The sequence below is a fragment of the Hydra viridissima genome, unplaced genomic scaffold (assembly GCF_058129835.1).
Source record: "Hydra viridissima isolate aposymbiotic clone 2 unplaced genomic scaffold, HvirCarnegie_v1 scaffold_13, whole genome shotgun sequence".
NCBI lineage: Eukaryota > Metazoa > Cnidaria > Hydrozoa > Anthoathecata > Hydridae > Hydra > Hydra viridissima.
The window spans coordinates 6,665,486-6,688,310 of NW_028324312.1; the positions used below are offsets into that span (position 1 = coordinate 6,665,486).

General features: G+C 28.8%; 1 protein-coding gene and 1 long non-coding RNA gene across 3 annotated transcripts; both read left to right on the plus strand.

The window, feature by feature from the left end:
• Nucleotides 1–333: 333 nt before the first annotated feature.
• LOC149880204 (uncharacterized) lies at nucleotides 334–4,167 on the plus strand. Of its 2 annotated transcripts, XR_016446255.1 has the most exons (3): nucleotides 343–492; nucleotides 2,135–2,200; nucleotides 3,931–4,167. It is a non-coding gene; the product is annotated as an uncharacterized LOC149880204 (long non-coding RNA). The 2 variants fall into 2 exon arrangements; XR_016446254.1 differs by having other exon boundaries at nucleotides 334–492; nucleotides 2,135–4,167.
• Nucleotides 4,168–4,370: 203 nt separating this feature from the next.
• LOC145195307 (protein kinase C delta type-like) lies at nucleotides 4,371–22,446 on the plus strand. Its single transcript, XM_090070408.1, has 15 exons — nucleotides 4,371–6,175; nucleotides 6,351–6,475; nucleotides 9,652–9,712; nucleotides 14,965–15,136; nucleotides 17,460–17,491; nucleotides 17,722–17,807; nucleotides 18,053–18,182; nucleotides 18,468–18,565; nucleotides 18,719–18,934; nucleotides 19,081–19,257; nucleotides 20,008–20,162; nucleotides 20,438–20,576; nucleotides 21,076–21,264; nucleotides 21,444–21,584; nucleotides 22,154–22,446. Exons 1-15 carry the CDS (start codon nucleotides 5,965–5,967, stop codon nucleotides 22,313–22,315), a joined length of 2,094 nt encoding a protein of 697 aa, XP_089926534.1. The 5' UTR covers nucleotides 4,371–5,964; the 3' UTR covers nucleotides 22,316–22,446.
• The last annotated feature ends 379 nt before the right edge of the window (nucleotides 22,447–22,825 follow it).

Genomic DNA, 22,825 nt, shown 5'->3' on the forward strand with positions numbered 1-22,825 from the left:
TAACATTAAAGCCTAGTTTCCAATAACTGTTAAGCTCCGTGCGACAACTGCACAATTACTCAACGATTATAAATGGAGCAGCCAATTTGTGCTGTTGCAAATGATAACTACGTAGCATCAAAATGAAAAAATCTGCTGCTCCAGTAAGTTGTTTTAAATAACTGCAGTTTGTATTTCATAAATTATATAATATTAGTTGTTTGGTAGCTTATTCTACAATTTATCATATTTAAATGAACGATTCAACATACAAAAATATATGAATATCGTATCCAGGCAGGATTTCTTATAAATATATGAAATTTAAAAAAACCAAACTATCAAAAAAACTCTATGAAAATAAATATGCTCTATTCTGCTGATGTCTGTTTTTTCAGGAATGCAATATGAAAAACATGTTTTTCAAATTACAGCACAAATATTCGTAGTATCGTGTCATAAAATCTGGCTTTAAAAACATTTAAATAAGTTGTAAGCGAATTTACTAAATTGGTATTGAATTTAATTTATTTCAATATTTTATTTATTTCAAACTTAGTGCATTCAGAGTTTAAATATAGTTATAATACTTTAAATTTAAATGTCTTGAAACTCAAACATTAATTATTGTTACATATTAGTATATTTTCGTAATAATTAGTAGGGGTAGTTGGGAGAAATGAAACATTCCCTATAAAATTAAAGCTCTAGGTCCAGAATATTACACAGTTATATATAGTTATAAATGCATAAATTACTTCCTTTTTTTGTTTTCCCAAGCGCTTTCGGGTAATTTCTTTTTCGTGTAATTAATCTCCTTCGGGGATCCAGAAATTGAAGAAGCTATCCATGTGCTAAATTTCGGCAGTGTTAAATTAAATTTGGGCGATATTTCATGATTGTCGGAACATCCGATAATAAATTGATTTTCATAATGGGTTGTGCTAGCACTGGACATATTGCTTTAAATAGCGGTTTAATAAAAATACCTTTGATAAACACATTCCTAACTTACAGCTCATTTGCAACAAAAGTCGTTCGCGCAAAACCATCTGGTTCAATCCTCCGCTCAGCAAAAATGTTAGCACCAATATAGGAAGGCGGTTTTTACACCTAGTCGATAATCATTTTCTGTTAAACCACAACCTCCACAAAACATTTAATAGAAATTCCATCAAAGTAAGCTACAGTTGCATACCGAGGATGAAGGGGATCACCTCTTTCTTTCTTTTTATCTTTATAACAAATGTAATCCAAAAATATAAACTAATGATGTTTTCATGTTAACAGCAAATGATTCTTCCAGAGCAGTTAAATTATCAATAATATTACAAGTGTCTTCAATTAGTAAAAAGCTACATTTTGGGTAAGAGTGATGTGAACCAAGTTCGTTTAACACTTCCTATTTCTTTCATTTTAAAAGCAACTTTATAAGATATATGGTTACTTTTAAAAATTGCTTCTCTAATGGGTGTGATGTAAAATTGACTATTAATGCATACCGATGAATTGTGCTCAAAAGATGTTTTCATTATTGAATCAAACCATAACAGGTTTAACAGGTTTAACTGGCTTTAAGCTTAATAGTGTCTCTATTGAGCAATTTTATTCGGTTAACTGTTGAATGACCCTTTCAAAATCACAAGTTGAAAAAAGTTTGTCTACGTTCTCATTATAAGGAGAAGTAATGGCAGATTAATTAGAACTTTATATTCAAATGTGTAATTGGATTGCACGGAAGCAATCGTGTTAAAACGTAGAAAAAATTGACGTTGCGTAGTTTCTTTATTTTAATGGCTTTCAACCTAAAATCTTTGTTAATATATTTTGAGAGATTTTTTTATAAAGGCTTTGATGGGTATTTATGGATTATGAGCAAGTATGAATTGAAGGTGAAAAGTTTGTAGACTTTCCTTTGTTAATTATCTCTAAATTTTAAAAATTTGGAGGTAATAAATAAAGGAAAGTTTTAAAGCTTACTGACTCTCACTGTAGCCTCGTTTCTTTACGTTCATATTTATTACATTTATTACCATTATAATTGTCTAAAATTCTAAGAAGTTGAGGTATTGAATATTTATCTTTAAAAAATTCACTTTGTTTCATTTTGTAAACTACTTCTTAAAACTAAAATCATCATCACTTTTTCCTTCAGGTCATCAATTTAACACAGATGAAAAGTAAAAGTACAAATGACCTATTGTGATGTATCTTAAAGATCGTAAGCAATTTCACCATTTGCTTTGAATACCACATAGTTTTCAAAAATTTCAATAAGCCTGCAAAGTGCAACCTGCAAAATGTAAAGAGCATTGTTTTAAACCAAAGCTCGAAATATTTTCAAAATCATTTCTGCTTTTTATCTGTCCTTATACTGCAATAGCTACAGCGCATTTCTCAATTGCTGTACTGCTACGCTGCACTATTACCTTTCAACAGCGCTTTTAGAGTTGTATTCTGTGAAGAAAGTACACGTTCTTTTAACTCTTTATTTTTCTAATCTAAAAAATGAGGTTTTTAAAAAATTTTTTGTAAAGAGTTTATGAAATTTTAATTGAAAATGTAAATCAAATAAATTATCCAAACTCTATAAACATACTTACAGGTGTGCATGCCAGACGACTGGTGTCTTTCACATATAGAAACAATGTTCTTCTGGGTTTGCTGTTTAGAATCTGCAGATAAAACTCTATCTCTTGCAATACCTACTTATTCAAATTTGAGAACAGTTTGTTTTTATTTTGACTAGGAACTTTAAAATTGCTGGTTTTCTCGTGTTTGTTTCTTGTGTCTGCTACTACTGCAACTATTTACATAAAAGAGTTTACTTCAGGGATAGTTAAGTTTAACAAAAACTGCAAACCAATTAAGTTCCACTTTAATTCATGGAACATATTTATAAATTGAAGTTTTTATCATGCAAAGTGTTTACTTTGTGAATCCATTACATTAAATGCCTCGGTATCCGCTAATTCAACAACTAAATTTATCAAACCGTGAATAAGGAAGCAGGTGATAAATTATTAAAACAATCATGGAATTATTATATCTACCACGTAAACAAAATCAGGATTTTGTTTAGGAGATCTGGGGGCCAGCTTTTCTTAGTACAAACAAGTAGGTATACAGCATCTAAAGAAAGTATTTGTTAAAGCTTGATGCCCATTTCCCTCAAGGTTCTTTAACAAAATTAGTTTCATAAACAACATTGACCCATATCTTCTTAAAAATGACTTTTCCGATGATGTTGAGTATTACCAAAATATGACCGACCTCGGTATAGTGAATTCTTCTTAATTCGCTTCGAGTCTTCTATCGAAAAAACGACTAAAATCATACAAAGCTCTTTCTTATAATTTGTCTCCGGGTTGGTTAATGATGTGGGTGAAAGTATTTTCTTATTCATCCCAGTTAATCAATGGTTTCAAGTTAAATGGAGAGTTTATTTATAATATTTTTAATTTTGTTAATGCTTTTTATGCTGTTTTTTTTTAGGCAAGACATTCACAAATAATAAGTGATAAATCCTTGCATCCAAAGATTATTTTTCTCCTCTTTTTTAAGACATAATTTTAAAATATTTACTTTTTTCCCTGGTTACTTCTAAGATATAATTTTACAATATTTACTTTTTTCCCTGGTTACTTCTAAGATATAATTTTACAATATTTACATTTTTCCCTGGTTACTTCTAAGATATAATTTTACAATATTTACTTCTTTCCCTGGTTACGGGTTCAGGACACGAACGGGTTCGGGACCCGAAACAATTTTTGAAATTATCCGTTCGGTTCCCGGATGGGACCCGATGACGTTCTTTAAATGTAACAATTAAATTTTAACTTTTCCTTGCGATTGAATTGATTTAAATAATATTTAGCTATATTTTTATAGTTTCTTTATATAACTATATTTACCTTCTAGTTTCTAAATATAACTGTATTTTTCTAGTTTTTATATTTCGCTAGTTGGATTATCCTCCATAATCGCTTAAATTGAAATCGCTTTAAATTGAAAGAGCTTCAAAATATTGTGTGACGTTGCTGCCTTAAAGGTCAATAAGCTTCGTGGTGTAATCAAAACAAGAGCTTTTAAACAACAAGAAAATTTATTGATTATTTTTTCATATTAAATATGAACTTGTAATATAATATGAACTTGTAATATAATATGAACTTATACTATTATTACTATATGTTATATAATTTGAACTTCCCCGGGATCAGTCATGCTCGCTACGCCAACGTGATGTAAAAACTAAATTTGCACACCCACTCTTATAAAAAGATCTTTTTATTCAAATGAAATGGTTTTAGCTTACAAACGAAACGAACAAACGAAACGAAAAAAAAAAAAAACTTAACTAAAAAGTTAAGAATACATCTATATCATTCTGACCGCGTTGAGCTTTGGTGAATGTTGACCGAACGCTTTCTTTTACTTACCGTGAGTCTGTTTTAACTTCCGAGAACTAGTCTAAAGGAAAATCAAAAGGTTTATTGTTCAAGTCAATTTTCAAAGTTTTTGTAGATCGCTGGAAATAATATATATTGATTGTTAAATTTGCATATCTTATTTTCGCAATTAATCACTGTGCTTGCCTTATTACATCCTTTGCAGCACCATATTTGGTGTGAAACGATGTAAAAAAAAAAAAAAAAAAAATCAACAAAAAGAAAAAAAATATTACGTACACACAAGGTATGGTTTCTAAACGATTTGTGGGATTTAAATAGACGGTTTTTTTTTTAAGAATAATATTAGTCAGACTATTGTACGTCATTATCACATATATCATTATCTACTATATGTCTAGTTTTGTATATAAATATAATTTTATTTATGTTTAATACTGATATGATACTTATCAATTAAAGTAGCTGCATTCTGTTACAGTTACATTTCTTAAACTAAAAACTGCGTTTTGCAATGGTGGTGAAACATTTTCATCGTTTGTATATAAAAATGACCCAACGACGATGGTTTATTATTTAAGATAACGTTTTGGTTACTATTACTACAATTAATACTAATACTGTAATTAGTATTTTTTTTCTTTATTACCTCTAATTACGTATTCATTAAACATTCATATTATTTTTCTAAAAAATTCAAAAAAATTACCCCACCAATCTAAAAAACTAACGTTTTTAGCAAATATTGCTATACTTTGAACAACTATCATAAATACTTGTTACTTATAACTTAATATTTTTTCATTTTGAGTTTTGTGATTCTGAAATTTGATTCTGCTTTCAGCGATTTTTGTAAATCATTTTTATTGTTCTCATGACTAAAAAGCTATACTCACTGTATGCCCCTGAAATAAATTTACAAGTTGATTGCAATTTTGCCTTTTTCTGGTATTAACATTAAAAGTCACCACAAGAATAGCTCTTGACTGAGTCTTTGAAACTCTGGTTTCAGAAATTGTTGTGTTATTCAAAGCAAGAGAATGTATTAATAAACCATGTATTAGTTCTTTCAATATAACCTGACTCTTCAAATCATAGTTCTCTAAAATGTTGTTACAGTCTTATAAAAGTATTGTTTTTTACCCCAGTAACCTTTGTTACAATCAAATTGCTGATAAATTGATCACATTTTTCTTACAGTTTTACTAGTTTTTTGATTTTAGCACTTCAGTTATGAATTCAATTTTTTTGTCATGAGAACTGTGATTTGTTATTCTCTGTTTATTAATAGTTATGGTTTTTCTTTAAAATAAGGACATCAGCTTATGTTTCTAATCTTTTTTTACGTTTTAAGACTAAATGCTTTATATATTCTTGATAATGATTATGTAATGATAAAGGTTCTATGTAATTTTAGAGAATATATATGTAATCAACAGTTTCAACACACATAAAAAATACATATATTTGTATGTGTATACCTTTTCTTGATATACACAGTATACAGCTTTTCTTGGTATACACAGTATTTCACCAATAATATGCCATATGTTTAAAAGTTTCAAGAAAAATGGGCTTTATACGTATTAAATTAATAGAAGCTACTGCTGGTTCAAATGTTTGGAAAGAGCTTGAAGCAGAAGGTAAAGCATGGGACCCTTTCACAGGAATTCATATTAAAGAAGCAGTGGAAATCCCTGGTCAAGGTTTGCAGTTAGTACAAAAGAAAAAGACAATATATCCAGACTGGAACAGATGCTTTGATACCCATTTAAATCCAGGTGAGGTTTCTTATTTTTTACTTCACAGAACCATTCATTTATAGATGTGATTTCTTAATTTTTCTAAGGCAGTAATTTTCTAGCTTCTCTACCTGTCCTCCAGTATAGTTTCTCTACCTGTCCTCCAGTATAGAAAACTTAGTTGTGGATGCAAATGAAATTGTTCTTTTAACAGGTAGAATGATCACCTTAGTTTTAATGAACAAAGTTGATGCAAAAGTTGCAGGTGATGTTACAGTTGGTGTGCAGTATCTTGCTGATCAATGCACAAAATGTTCCAGTAATGTCTCAAGTGTTTGGGTCAGAAAATATTTCTTTAAATAATAGATTTTATTTTAAAATTTATTTAGTGTACCATATCTTTTTAAATCAATATTAGGCTTTTAAACTGATCTATATTACAGTGGTGTATTCTTCTAGTCCTAGGTGGTACAAGGCTGTTTAAATCATTGGCTAAGAAACTGTTGAAGGAAAATTAAATTGTTATGAAAACTTTTTATTTGTATAGAACTTTGTGATTTCTCATTAGGAGTAGCATGTAATGCAAACTTCTTCTATGTGTCATAATATAGCAAGTTAGTTTTAAAAAAATCATATTTTCCTAATAAAAGTTAGTCTCTAAAATCAATTTTTGTCAAGGTGATCAATTGTTTAAAGGCTCAGACTATTCTTGGGTAACTTAAATGCTGTCAAGTTGCCAAATGGTAACTCGGGAAATATCTAAGATTAGACCACTGCATTATACCTTCTTCTAAACTCTATGCATCTTTCTTTTATTAATGGGTATTTTTTGTTGCTTTATTATTATTTTTTCCTCAAAGTTAGGGAAATATAATACCTTGTTTTAAAATCAATTTTATGGAATTATTAATTATTTTAATTATTTTGATTAATTTAAAAATTTTATGCAATTATTCATAAAATATCCTATATAGTTAGTACTTGTATCAATTTGTTAATACTTAGTATTGTTATCAACTTTGACTAAATCAACTAAAAATCGAAAGTCGAAATTAGTCAACTTTGAAAAATCGATTTAATCCAATTTGGGTTTTCTACTAAAAGAAAACCCAAATTCGATTAAATCTACTAACAGTTGATTTAATCGGGTAATCATCTGAACGTCTTTATTTCTATTTTTTCACTTAATTTAATTTTATCAACCTTTAATTTTGTAAAGATGCTGACCAATAAGTAAAGAGATATCTTTATAAGTAGTTTATCTTAAAAAAAAAAAAAGATATTTAAAAAGATTGAGCCATACGTAAGAATATTATTCATAGTGGTTTTTTTAATTCAACCAAAATATCTGAACATTGAACCTAATTTGCTGTATCACATAAACTTATTTCTTAGCTTACTAAATGTAGCACTACTTCATTAATGTGTGCTTTTTCTCATTATAGTAACCAGTTGATGCTATTTAAAACCAAATGTTAAGTAATGTGTTATGGTACTCAGTTAGGGATGCAAAAAAGATAAGGAGACAGATGGGGACAGCTAAACTATTTTCAGGTTGAAGTTTTATAAATCTGTCACCCAAAAAAGATTTAGCTGGCCCCATCTGTCTCCACCTCACTACGCCACTGTTTTTGTTTAAATTAAACTGTTTATTAATTTTTTTTAATTGCTGTGAAAAATGATACAGAGAGTTTATAAAATTAACATTTCTTAAATTCTCTCTGTATCATTTTTATATAACATAATATATAAGATAGAATAGTGTAAGAATACTGCTTATGTAATTTCATTTGAATTTAAACAGAAAGAATTTTAAAAATTAACATTTTTAAAACGCTTTGAGCAGATCACAATATACCACTAGTTCAATTATATTACCAGACATTTATAAATTAACTGATTATTTTGCTAACTTTAAAAGTGAATCAAATAAGTGTACATTTATGAATCTTGCCATTAGACTCAAAGGAAGATGTGAAGATTTTCTCAAAATCGAAAAGTTGTACGCAGCTACATATTTAGATCCTTGATTTCGTACTTTTAAATTTATATCAAACAAAACAGCAAAAGTTGCTTGTATTAAAAAAGCTCATTCTTTAGTTGTTCAATTTTTATGCCATGAATTGCAGCTCACACCAACAAGTCTTCAGTTGTCTAGCCAAGAGTCATCATCTAGTCAAGGATTTCCACCAAAAAAAAAAGAAAAATACTGTTATGCGAAACAGTGTCGTCAAAAGATTTGTTATCAGTGAACAATGAAATCATTAATTACTTAAATATGAGTATAAAAGTATCACAAAAATCATGTCCGCTTGCATTTCCCGTTTTGTCAAAGGTAGTGAAGATGCTTTTTTGCATAACTGCTTCATCAACGCCTTCGAAAGAGTTACTTTAAAGTGCTGCAAAAATCATTACAGTATGGTAAAATAGAGTTAAACCAGATTTAGCTCAAAAATATCTTGTTAAGCCAAAACATGTGAAATGCCAATCTTTGTTTTTTTTCTTCTTTACTTTGTGATTGTAATTTCCGTTTTATTTTGTTTGTTTACTTAATTTTAATTCATTTAGTAGATTAGATGAATTAAAAATTGAACAAAAAAATACTCTTGTTATAACACAATGTATTATTATAACATTATTATATGCTAGCTAGTTTTTTTTTGTTTACTCACTTAAAGTTCTATTTGTTTCATAGCATCTAAAGAAAAAATTGTCAAGCATTATTAAAGTATATGGTTATAATAAAATTTTTGCTGTAATATTTCGACTAAATTGACTTTTAGTCGACTTCAAGTTGATTTTAAAAATGTATTAGTTGATTTTGGTCAACTTTGAAAAATACATAAATTGATTTAGTCAACAGTTGAATAATTTCAAAGTTTTAACAACACTACTAATATTGTATTTAGTTTTTGTGATGCTTTCAAGGCAATTTTAGACTTGCAACCCAAAAAAAAAGCTGGCAATAAAAACCAAGATTTTTATCTAAGCAATACTTATGCTGACACACTACAAAAAAAAGTTGTCAAGTAATCTTAAACAGGACTTTTAATGGATACTTTATCTAAAGATTGATTAGAATGTAATAAACTCTACTTGTAACTTGAAATAGTTGTAATATAGTCTTAAAACTCAATAAAGCATGTACAAAAAACATTTATGTAAGCTGTTTTTTACTTTTTTCAATGGCAACTAATCAAGATTTTATGCTGCTCAATAGACATAGTTATTGCTTTTCTTTTTTTTTTTCTTAAAATAATCATTAAAAATAAACATTCTTTAAAATCTTTACAAAAAATAAAAGATGCTATTTTTTTTTTTTTTTTTAAAAAAGAAAAGCACTTTTCTTTTTGCAACTCTATGTATTCCATAAATCTTTCTTCTTTTGTAAAAATAAATATGAAATGAAATTAGTAGCAAAGTATGGAAAGAAGTGTATTTTATTTAAAAAATGATTCCCCTGTGACTAATTAACTTTAAATTGACAGTTTAAATTTCTCTATTTCAATTTGTAGCTTGATTTAAAACCTAATGGAAGATTACTTGTTCAAGTGAGGCATTTTTCAGAGGCTGATGGTAATATAGTTTTTCTTATTTAAATGATAACTTGTATTTGTAATTAATAATGTATTCTGTTTATTTTAACAATATCACCAGTATTAATACCACCAAAATAACTCCACATCATGACAATATTTCCAGCATATTTTACAGTTAGCAATGCACACTGTTTCATCATCCATTCACTAACTTTTCTTCAAACAAATACTCTTCTCTTTAAATCAAAAATTTACAACTTTGACTCTCCAGTCCAAAGAATACGTTTCTAGTCATCAACAGTTAATTGTTTTGTATTGTTAAGCAAATACTCAGATTCTCTAATATAAAAAATATTCTCCAAGTTAACATCAGCCTTTTTTATATATATAAAAAAAAACACTACAAGTATTCACATAGCCCCCTTAGTCCAACTAGCGTTACTTTTATGGCATCACAAATTGTTCATGTTGATTTGCCCACACTAGTCTTCTTTTCTTATTTTGAGAACAAAAAAGTAGATTCCTTGCAGCTATTCTACCACCAAGCCCTGCTTCTTTCAATTGCCTCTTCACTGTTGTCATAGATATTGGATCTTCTTGAGAACTATTCATACTATTTGTAATTTCTGGGACAGTTAATAGTCTATTCCTTTTACTAGTGATAGCAATTCTTCTGTCTTCAGCAGCAGAGTTAGTTTACTGACGTCCTGATCATTTCCGAAGGACCACATGATTGAAGTTGAAGTTTTAAAATTTTTTGCAATTTGTTCTATCGAATATTTTCAATTTTAATAAAAATAACAAATTTTCAATTTTTAATAAATCTCACTCTTGCAAAACTACACCATAACTTAACCTTTTAAATTTAATACAAAGGAATATTTAAATGCAAATTATGTTGCATGAAAATTGGTCTTGAAAACTGTGGAAGTTATCAGAGTTTATTTAAAGAGTGTATTTAGAAAGAGGAGCTGTAAACACCTACTTGAGATAATATGAATGCATGTATTGTTAAATTTATGATTTTTTTAAGCATTTTTTTAAAGTTTAAATCATCTATCCATGTTTACATCACCATGATTTATCACTATTACAAAAATTAAATAAAAGAAATAAAAAGTTTAAGCATTTTTTAAAAAAATCTTTGTTATTTCAATAATTACACTACTTAACAAATTTGTTTTATAAACTCTACTTCCTGAAATGACAGGTACCTATAGGGTCTGCACAAATATAGTTTTTGTTTTACGGCATCACATAGGAACTCTACGAAGTAGACATTTACGTGTTTACCTATTTAATTGCGTTTATGTTCTGCATGAGCCATTAAGTTCAACAGAATTAAAAATACTTTGTTCCTGATTTTCTTTTGTATTCAACTTCTGGTGCATCACACTGTAGTGTCCAACAGTAGTTAGCAAGCATTGACAGATTCCAGTTACGCTGGAGTCGTTTCTCCATTGTTTCTCCAATGTCCTAATAAAACCGCTCACTGTGTTTGTTGCTGATAGCACTGAGATTCATGGGGAAGAAATCCAAGTGTGAGTAAAGGAAATGAATCATAAGTGACATGTTGCACTTTATTTTCTGGTATGTGTAGAGAAGTTTGTCTAAAACTTCTACATAGTTTGACGCTCTGTAATTGCCCAGAAAATTGTCAACAATGTCTTTGAAGGCTTTCCAGGCAATAATTTCCTGGCCAACTAACAGTTCTTCAAACCACTTGTCACTCATAGCATATCTGATCTGGGGACCAACAAAAATCCCTTTTTGACCTTCGAATCACTTATTGCAAACATATGATTTAAATAGCAAAAACTTTTGCCTTCCTTGTTCAATGCTTCCACAAAATTCTTCATGAGACCAAGTTTTATGTGTAGAGGAGGCAAAAATATCTTCACCAGCTAAACAAGCGGTTTGTGTGGAAAATTTTTCTGTCCTGGAATTAACTTAAATTTAAGCAAAAAATGTCAAAACTAAAAATTTCTTTTAAATGGTACATGATGCATAAATTTTGATGTAACATTCATGGTTCCCAAAAATCTATAAGAAACACCTAACAGTGTTCAAGAAGCTTTATTGTACAGTGTTATGGATTGGTAGTGTATATATAAAAAAGAACTCTTGTGGTATTTTTAAAATATTTATGTGACCTTGTGCTCCTGGGACCAGCCTTAGAAATACTCAGGAAAACATTTTTCTAATTTTTGAAAACATTTTTCAAAAAGCACAAAAAAATTATTTTATAACGACTTTTATGTCCCCCTCAAAGTTGTTAAAAAAATTTGTCCTTCAAAATAGGAAAAATAGGTTGAATTCAGGGTGTTTGAGGGTGATTGAAACAGAAATATTAAAAAAAATTTTTTTTATTGGTCATTTCTTATCTATACTTTTATTTTAAAAGGGTATGTCCTCAGATTTTTTGCTTATTTTTTGGATAAAACAATATTTATGAGAGGAAAAAGAGAACAATTTCTGTTATGCAAGTCATTAAGTAAATTAATCAAATATGATCAAAAACTCTTTTAAAATGTCATAATACAGTGGTTTTCATAAATTTAGACGCGCTCATTTTTTTTTACATATATGTAAGAAAATGCTTAAAATAAAAATAAAATAAAAGTGCTACGGCTATGTTTGATATATAATTTAATAGAGGAAGTGAAACTCTATTATAGAGTACCTTAATTTTTTTTTACAGGATGTTTATTACTCATTCTATACCAATTAATACAAAAAAGTTAATTGATAAGCTTGATTTTAGTTTATTCATAAATTTAGACGCAAAATCAAAAAAGTCTTATATCTTGTTAATTGATAGTTAATTAGTAGTTTTTTTCTCCCATATTTCTCATTTATAGGCCTAAATTAATTGATTTTGTCAAAAAACCTTACATAAATATGACTTACCTGGAATTAGTTAATCATTATTTAATAAATAAATAAATGTTAAGTTAGTTTTGTACTAAAAAGACGTGAAAAATGGGCAAAAGATGTGAAAAATGGGCAAAAGACGTATCACTCAAGGTGAAAGATGGCAAATTATTGCTCACACCAAAGAAGTAATAGAGAAGTCGCCAGGTTAATTGGAGTTTCTGAGAAATGCGTTTGGACAACAAAGCAAAACTTTCTTCACACTGGTGGTGCCAGCGAAAAAACGAGGCCAGGTAGACCCTTGTCAACCACCAGAAAGGACGATAATGCCCTTTTTAGAGCTGTCAGAGCTAATCCAAGAATTAGTTACAAATAATTGACCGCAGAATTCAATACAACGCGAAATAAATCTATTTCTCAAAGCACAGTCCGCCGAATACTTATCAAATACAAGATTGAAGTCTACTCTGCTTTGAAGAAACCGCTCCTGCGTCCATATGATTAACAAAGGAGACTAAAATGGTGTTGTGAAAGAAGGTATTGGACAGTAGAACAATGGAAAAACATTATGTGGAGCGATGAGAGTAAATTTGAGCTTATCAATCGCAAATCTAACATAACAGTCAAAAGAATGACTCACAAATAGTATTACGCCAGGTACTTTAAACCAACTGTACAAAGTGGATGAGGCTCAAAAGGAATCTGGTCATGCTTCAATTACAAAGGTGTTGGTATGTGCCAAACATACACCGGAAGAATCAACTCCAGAATATACGTAGAAGTACTGGAAAACAACCTAACTCCATCAATTGACCTGCTTATGCTCAATGATAAACCATGGAAACTTCAACAAGATGGCGCTACTGCACATACTGCATACTATACAAAGGATGGTTCAACGATAATAATATCAAGACAAACCGTGGCCTCCATACTCACCTAATTTGAACCCGATTGAAAACATTTGGGCTTGGATTGACCGTGAATTGGCAAAGGTTCAAATTTCCACACTTGGCCAGCTGAAGGACGTCCTTAAGGAGACCTGGTATAGGGTCCCAGAAGCGATGTGCAAAAATCTTTTTGAGTCTATGCCTAGAAGAGTTCTTAGTTGCATTAAAGCAAAAGGCGGATACATAAAATATTGATTGGTTCATAAATTACGCCTCCTAATGTATCGTGCGTCTAAATTTATGAATAACTTTTTTTGTCTTATTTTTTTAATACCATGCAGTTGTACCTAATTATTACTTAGTATTTGTATTTTTTTTGTAAAGTTTTTTAAAATTTTGTATTCTGTATGTATTTATCTAATAAATAGAAAAAAAACTAAGCTGAAATCTTTTTTCGTTATTGCTTTATCGTTAAAAAACTAAAAATTTCTATTCTCAAATATGAGTGCGTCTAAATTTTTGAAAACCACTGTATTATGTACTTATATTATAGATAATATTTTGTTTTGTTTTCTGCTGTAGTTCTTAAAATTTCCTTAAAATTACTCCCTCTAATAAATATCTATATGGTTCTATCATAATATTATCACTATCCTCCTTGTCATCCATTTTTATTCGCTGCATTCTTTACTTCTATACCTTTTTCTGACCTAATCAGCTGTTGCAACTGGAGAGTAAATCATCAAGTTTTTTGATCTGATTTTGAAGAACTTTAAAGTGGTTGTTGTCTTTAACCAACTAGGCAGGTTTTGAAAGTTCCTGTTTTTACAAAACAGTTAACGATGGTGTTGATTTTTACTGTTTGCCATACAAGATCAAGCATTTTCATTCTGTTTTAATTGAAAAAATGAAAGATCTCTTTCTTTATCAAAAGCTATGACCAGTCTTTGAAATGCCAAAGGTTTTTAGTAAATTTTCCAAAAAGTGTAAAATTCCCTGATCCATTGGTTAGAATTTAGATGTGGTATTCTGGTTCCGGTTGTTCAGTGAGTGCATGATTTTTATGACATAAAAAGGTTTTTGATTTACAGCCTGGTGAATAAAACTTTTAATTTGACTTGTGTATGGACGCAATAAATAATCTGAAAAAAATTTTTTCTTTCACTAAATGGTTGCTTTAAAGATAGATAATAACACTACTTGGAAAATCCATATTTTACTTTGTCATGTTCAGCCATTTGTAAAATACATGGGCATCTTTACTGAAGTAAGCATTCATGCAAAATTTAAACATATATGAGGCTGAAGAGATACAAGGAGCATCCAAATCACTGACCCAATCTACTATCAGCAATTGTGGATTTTGGAACAAAAAGAATTTAATTTAGTTTTTTTTAAACAGCAATTTAAACTTTTCATTTTTAAATTTAAGCATGTATTTTTATACTTAAAGTCTGTAAAAATACCAATTTTCAAGTAACTCTGGTGTGATACACATCTGTATGTAAAAGATTTTATATGTTAGATGATCCTAATGGGGGTGCTCTTGATGCAAAGCAACACCAAAACATGAGTGGTTTGCAGATGCGTCGTGGTGCTGTGCGTAAAGCTAAAATTCACTTAGTCAAGTCACACCAGTTTATAGCAAAATTTTTTCGCCAGCCAGCATTCTGTTCTGTATGCAATCAGTTTTTGTGGTGAGTTATTTTTTTAAATATATTTCTAACTTTTTTAAATAAGTTTTTTAAAAGGTTCATACATATCATGTAAAGCCTGGAAAAATAAGATATTTGGGTTTATACAAGAATGTTAGGTGAAAAGTGCATTAAAAATACAATTTCATATAATTATGTTTTGCTTTTAAGTTTTTTTAATTCCTAATACTGCACTTAAATTATGCTAATGTATATGTAAACAGCATTTTTGTAAATGTTTTTTGTAGTATAGTTATCTTCATAAAGAAAATTGTATTAAAAATTTTCTGAATAAGATACCTAAAAAATTGTCAGAATGTTTGGTGGATTTTCCATTTTAAGGTTGTAGGAACCCTAGGGTGGTCCTTTACAGTAAGAGAAAAAAAAAATTGATTGCTATTCAGTGGGATACTCTTGCTGGCTTCAATGAAGAAATACATGTATCAAAAAAATGATCAGAATTAAGTACATTTTAAGGGTCCCTAATTGTTAAATTATTAAGTTAAAATTGAATGTTATTATTCGACTTTCATTCACCACTCATGCTGCTGACTGTGACTTGATAAATTGATATTCTTCATCTGCTAGCCAGAGCTCCACATTTTTGTCTAGAAAAGTTGATGGTTATTCTTGTGATGCTGAAGAATCTGTGGCTGCTTTTGGTGACAAAGTTTTGCAATTTCCTGGAGCTCACTAGTGCAAGGCCAAAAATGATATTCTTTAATAGTTGTTTTTTACCTGATGTTTGCATGTCACTAACCATCAGACTTTTTGTGTAATCTGTGACACTATCATCAAAAAAATCTAATGCAATAAGCTCCTCTGACAATTACCATAAACATCCAAGAATCTTTTTCATTGCATTTTTAGAGACTGCTTGATTCTGCTCAAGATAAATATGGGGAGCCAATGATGCTGATGATACTCTAAACCATCCATGGTATACAAAGTAATTGTGAAGTGATAGATGTCTGCTATGCCCTACTATAGTCAATTTGAATTGAGATCTAAACATCCAGATATCCTTTGTCATCTGCCTGACATCATTCGCTGATGAATGTGATGCATCATAAGTTGCTTGCTTTTTGGCCTCTTTGTAATAGAAAAAAAGGGAAATAACTTCCTTCTTGATGGTAGTTAGGTTGAGATGAGAGTGTATGACATTTCACCTATCAGCCACAACTTGGTTTCTCTTCTTGTGGTTGGTTTTGATGTCTTAACACTAGTCATCTCCTGAAAAGAAAGTTGTTACTATTAAACCATGTTACTGACTTTATTATTGTTTATATCATTTATTAGTTATTGACATTTGACATCTAGTAGGCGTCAATAAAAATAACATCTGCCAATTACCAGTCTACCATTTGATTGATTGGCTAGCATGGATTTTGGTTTAAGGCTCAAGTTCTCATGCAATTGCATATTGATTTTAAAAACAACATTCAAAAATGTTTTTAAAAATACTGTATTTTGTTAGTTTTTCACAGGCCTTTGAATCGGCTTTGAGTACCATATTCCACAAGATGCATTATGGGTAACCTGACAACAAGTAAGTCATATATCAACAATGTAAGCACTTCATTATGCAGGTTTTAATAATATTATGTACATAACTCATAAAAGCTGAGTCCCAGTTGCATTCCCTCAAATCACTATCCCAATAATATTTATAATAAAAATAATGATAAAATATTTATGTTTTTATCATTTGAAAATGTTAACGTACATTAAGTTGTAACACAATATACTGTAATTAACTGTCAAGTTTTTTAAAAGCCTTAAAATGTCTTTAGATTTAAGTGATATTTATTCTTAGATTTATTTTTAACCATAAGAACCAGATGCCCTATTAAGTAATTAGACTTAGAAAAAAAAACACCCTAAAGAACTCTGTGTATATATTATACAATATTTATGTGAACATAATTCAATTATTTTAAATAGTCTATATAAAGCATAGTTTTAATTTTTAATATTTCAAAGGTTGTTGGTAACTAAATTGAATTTGAAAACAGATTTCAGATTTTTTCAAATGTTTTTTGTGCTATAAAAAAATTATTTCAGAAATTGAGCTCTAAATCTGTGATTAAATTTGGTCTGATTATACTGAGGTCTGATTATACTGAGGTCTGATTATACTGAGGTCTGATTATACTGTGGTATGATTATGCTGAGGTATGCCTTACTTTTTGTAGTTTGAGTGCAACACTACTTTTTGTTGTTGCTGTTGTTGTTTTTATTAGAATTTTTGTTAGGTTTGAGGTAGTTTTTTTTTTATTTTGAAAAATTTGAGCTGGTAAAATGTTGAGGTATGATTTCATTTTAGGGGTTTTGGGAAGCAAGGTTATCAATGCATATGTAAGTTACATTGCTTTTCAAAACAAATTTTGATGCATTTTTTTAAGGGATATTTTTTTAGTCTTATGGATTGAACTTTTGATATTTTTATGAAATTTAAATTTATTTAATTAAAAAAAATACAAACTGAACATTGTGAAAACAATCCGCAAACTATAAGTATTTTAACTTTTTTTTGGTTTGTCTAACTATTTTATTATATGTGTAAGTATTTTTGAAATATTTTTTAGCTTGCTCTTGTTCTGCACATAAGAAGTGTCATGATTTAATTCTTTATCATTGTCCTGATTCTGCTACTGCATCTCAAGATACAATGGTATTGAATCTTCATAAATTCTATCAATAAAATGCAGTTTTGTCTTTTTTTTGTCTGAGGGTTTGATCGACTTCCACTTAGTTCTCTACTTTTGTAGTTCAGAAAATTATTAGTTGTCAGCATTACAAATTATTTGTAAAATAAACCAAATCTCTAAAACAAAAACAAATTTTTTTAGCTGCAATACATTCTCTTTGTTTATACTTTTTTTTTTTAGGAAATTGAGATTTTTTTTTTACCTTTAGAAAATGAAAGAGCGTTTCAATATTAATATGCCTCATCGTTTTATGCCCAAGAATTATCTTGGACCAGCTTTTTGTGACCACTGTGGGTCTCTACTCTATGGATTATTTCGACAAGGCTTAAAGTGTGAAGGTGAGTTTTAATATTTTAACAATTAAATTGTTCGGTTTTTTTAAACTTTACTAAATTTTTAAACTCTGTTATTATTTCTTTTTTTTAAACTCTATTAAAGTCTATTCACTTTTTTTTCTTTTTTTTTAATACAAGAATGCTATATTATTGATGAGTATTGGTTTTTTAAATAGAGTGATTGTTCCCTCTTTTTTTTTTTTTTTTTTTGTTATCTTTTTAGGTTTTTAATATTAAGACTATACATAAAACTTCAAATGTATTTAAAGTTTACACTCAATTTTTCAGCCTGTAATACTAATGTCCACTATAAATGTAAACCAAAGGTTCCCAATATGTGTGGAATCAACCAAGTTCTGTTTGCTGAAGCCATTAAGCATGTTGAAGTGAGTCTGTTTTGAATTGGTTAAAAATCTTAATGTTATCCCTTAATTAAAGTAAAACTTAAAAAAAGTGAATTTATTGTCATTTCAAATCTGGTATTAAAAAACATTTTACAGTAATTAGTATTTTTTTTCTATATTCACAATTGAATTTAGATGGAAAAGAAGAAGCGTGATAGTACAATTGAAGAAAACGACTTAACAACAATGGAAGATGAGACAGCTTTGTATGAATCAGTGTGGGAGTGTGCAACTGTTCAACCTACCCCTCCAAAAAGAACTGCTAGCATTCGCCCTGAAAGCAAAAAAAAGCGTTATGATATAAGTGATTTTAAGTTCTTGAAAATACTCGGAAAAGGAAGTTTTGGAAAAGTAAGTTTCAGTCTTTTTAAAATTTAAGCTGTTTATAGAAACCAGTTATTGGATTGCTCCTTTCAAAGATTTCATCAATTTTCTTTTTTTATAACTTCATCATTAACATTGTTGAAATAGATTGCATAAGGCTTTTTTTTTTAAAGGTACTACTTGCAGAGGTACCTGCTGAAAATAATGCTGTGTATGCTATCAAAGCTTTGAAAAAAGATGTTGTTCTTGAGGATGATGATGTTGAATGTACTCTAGTTGAACGTAGAGTATTGGCTTTGTCAACCAGACACCCCTATCTCACTCATCTTATGGCTACTTTTCAAAATGAAGTAAGTAAATTTAATTGCATTTAGATAATAATAAATGCATATTTTAAATGTTTCCATTAATTTGTAATTAAAATTTTCTGATGATGAGTTTTGCATAGTTTTATGGTTTTTCTTGTGGAAAAAGAGAAAACAAATACTTGGTTTTTTGATTTAAAAAAATTAAAGCAAGAATATTTTATGCATTACAAATGCATTTCCTGTTCTAACATTTGTATGATACAACCAGCATTTAAACATTTAAGGTATTTTTGTATAAATGCAAAATTTAACTAAAAGTAGCAAAGCTCAAGGGTTTTCTCAATTTTAACACCTTTTTGTTTTAAAGGAAAAAACTGTTGCATTAAAAAAGGAACTATAATTTGTAAAAGAAAAAAAACAAACAATATGACAATCAAGGCAATCATTTTTTTAAATGGTTTAAAAAGTTGACTCACTTATACTATACTTTGAGATTATCTCATATTATTTTAATATTATTTTCCTTGTTCCCAGCAAGCACAAATGTTTAAACGACATCTGAGCCCATGAGGTTAATTTCATCATTCTAAGACATATTTCATTACCTGTTACCATTATCTCCTCAACCTTAACAAAAGTTAAAGATTTTGACTTTGTAGAAAAACCTCTCTGAATAGCATTAATACAAGCTGTATTGTCCACCTCTGCTAACAAATGTTATTTTATGTATATTCTTTAAAATGTTATTAACATATCAAGCATCTTTTACCAGTATAAGTTTATAAATTTTAGAGTCATCTGTTTTTTGTAATGGAATATTTGAATGGTGGGGATTTAATGTTCCATATACAGTCATTTGGCAAGTTTGATGAGAACAGGGCTCGTTTTTATGGTGCAGAAATTATTTGTGGTCTCCAATTTCTTCATAGAAACTTAATTGTTTATAGGTAAAAAAAAATTTCCTGAACTTTTTAAGTTTTTTCAGCTCTTTTTATTACTGTTTTATATTTACATTGTTTTAAAAATATCTCATTGTTAAAACAAATTTAAGGTTTTGAAGATTTAAAAGTAAACATCTGAAAACTTAGAAAGTGTGAATAGGAAAATTCACACTTTCTAAGTTTAAAAGTTTGTTTTAAGGCTTAAGTTCAAGACTAATGTTCCAACAAAAATTCAAAACTAGTATCTTCATGATTTTAAGATTTTTGCTTATAATTTTAAGGGATTTAAAATTGGACAACGTGCTTCTTGATAAAGAAGGGCATGTCAAAATAGCAGATTTTGGTATGTGTAAGGAAGACATGAGTGATGGAGTCAAAACATCTACATTTTGCGGTACTCCTGACTATATTGCTCCTGAGGTAGCTTTTACTTTGTTCTCCCTATATAGATTACCATTATTATGAAATATTATATGAATTTGTCTAGTTGCCATTACTAAAATCAAAAATCAATTAAAATAAATCAATTATGCCATTTAGTTTTTATAATAATATGTAGCCATTTAATTTAAATTTTGACATTAAGTTTAAAATTAATACATATAATTTTTTTTAATCTCATATTTCAAAATAACATTTTTTTTTTACACAGAAAATAAGTTTATTACAGGCTGATTTATTTCGGGTCTCACTGTAAAATCTCAGTGAAAATAGTAAATTACCAGCATAAATCAATCAGGATCTAGGTATGTAAATGAAAGTTGCTTCACTAATAAGAATGCTATCAACAATAAAAAGTAAGAAGCAACCAAGAGTAATAATCAACCAATCAAACCATCTAAACTATGGCTTTAAATTTTTTATAAGTTTTAGTAAACGAGAAAATATTGTGTTCCAGAGAAATCAGTTTTTTTGTTAGATACTTAAAGGTCAGCGATATGATTCTTCAGCTGACTGGTGGAGTTTTGGTGTCCTTTTGTACGAAATGTTGATAGGTCAGTCACCTTTTGCAGGGGAAGATGAAGATGCTCTTTTTGCAAGCATTTGTCGAGATAAAGTATTCTATCCAAAATGGATCTCTGAACCTTCATCATCTGTCCTGAATCAAGTAAGTTCTTAAACAGTCTTTTTTTTTTTTTTTTTTTACGGGGAATAAACACTGAAATAGTCATTCTATTTTTTTTTACCATAGACGCAAAATGGAATAATATAGTAAGTTGGGTACGTTATTTAGTAAGAAGTGGTAAATAGTTTCTTAAATTTTCATTGAGTGTCTTTTATTTTCAGTTAATGGAGAGAAACATTTCTTTGCGACTGGGTTACACTGGTGGAACTAAACCTCACATTCGCAAGCACCCATTCTTCAGTCCAATAGACTGGAACAAGCTTGAAAAAAGAGAAATCAAACCACCGTTTACACCAGATGTGGTAAGTTTTTTGAAGTGACTTTAACAATAACAACAATAAAAAAATTTTTAATTTATTATCATTTAACATTTTTGAGGTTAGCTATCCCTTGATGATCTTTGACAGTTTTAGGGTCCGCTTTTTTTTTTAAAGTAAGATTGTTCATATGAGTTGTATATTCAGCTTACACGGAAGTACCATAGTTCTATTAAAGTAGCATATTTTTTTAGTTAATAAAGTTTTGCAACCTAAATGTTTCGATATTTCAATATTTCGATGTATTTTCATGGGTTTAACTTCGATTCACAACAGTTAAAAAAAATCATCAAAGACATCCAAAATTCTCTTTTAGAAAAAAATTGCAAAAAAAAAGCTTCAGTGATGACAATTTGTCAATATGCTGACAGATAATCTTCAAATCTTTTATTTATCTGTTTTATAACTATTTTTCATTCATCTAGTTTTATAACTATGTTTTATAACTATTTTTCATTCATCTAGTTTCATATTAATGAGTTTTGGTTGACTTTTATAAAATATCAAGATTGGCTATTTCTGTCCTGCTAAACAAAATATTTAAATCATTTTAGAAGAGCAACAATGCTGTAAATAATTTCGATCCTGACTTTACAATGGAGGAAGCCAAGTTGACACCTATGGATACAAAATTAATGGAGTCAATCGATCAAGTTCAATTTAAGGGGTTTTCTTTCATAAATCCTGCTTTTCATATTAAGCAAAACCAGAAGTAATTGCCACTCTGTTTTAGCCAATCATATTTTCGTATTCCTTTTTTCTCCTAGAGAAAAAGGTTCGTATAAAAGAGAATTTATTTTTTATTTTTCTTTGATTTTAAAATTATTAAGTTACCTTTCATATTTATTTATTACTTTTTTTTTTTTTTTTTGTTTTTTTTTTTTTTTTTTTTGTAATATTTTGTAATTCTCTGAAATACAAGTTATAAAATTGGTTACGATATATTTTTTTAAATAAATAAAAATATTTTTATCTGCGGAAAATTACATTTTTCAACATAGTGTGAATGTGCTTAATGCATCTTATTTTTGAACAAAGTATTGTTAATAATTACTTTAAAAAGTTTTTTTTTCGCAATTTTCACTGCACATTTTTTTTTTAAAATGCTATTGTGTACAAATTAATTTCAATATAAAGTTTTCAAACAATCATTAATATTAATGGCCTGAAAAAGACATTAAATAGAAAACTTCTAATTTCCAAATAAAGTGTTAGTTTAACGTTAT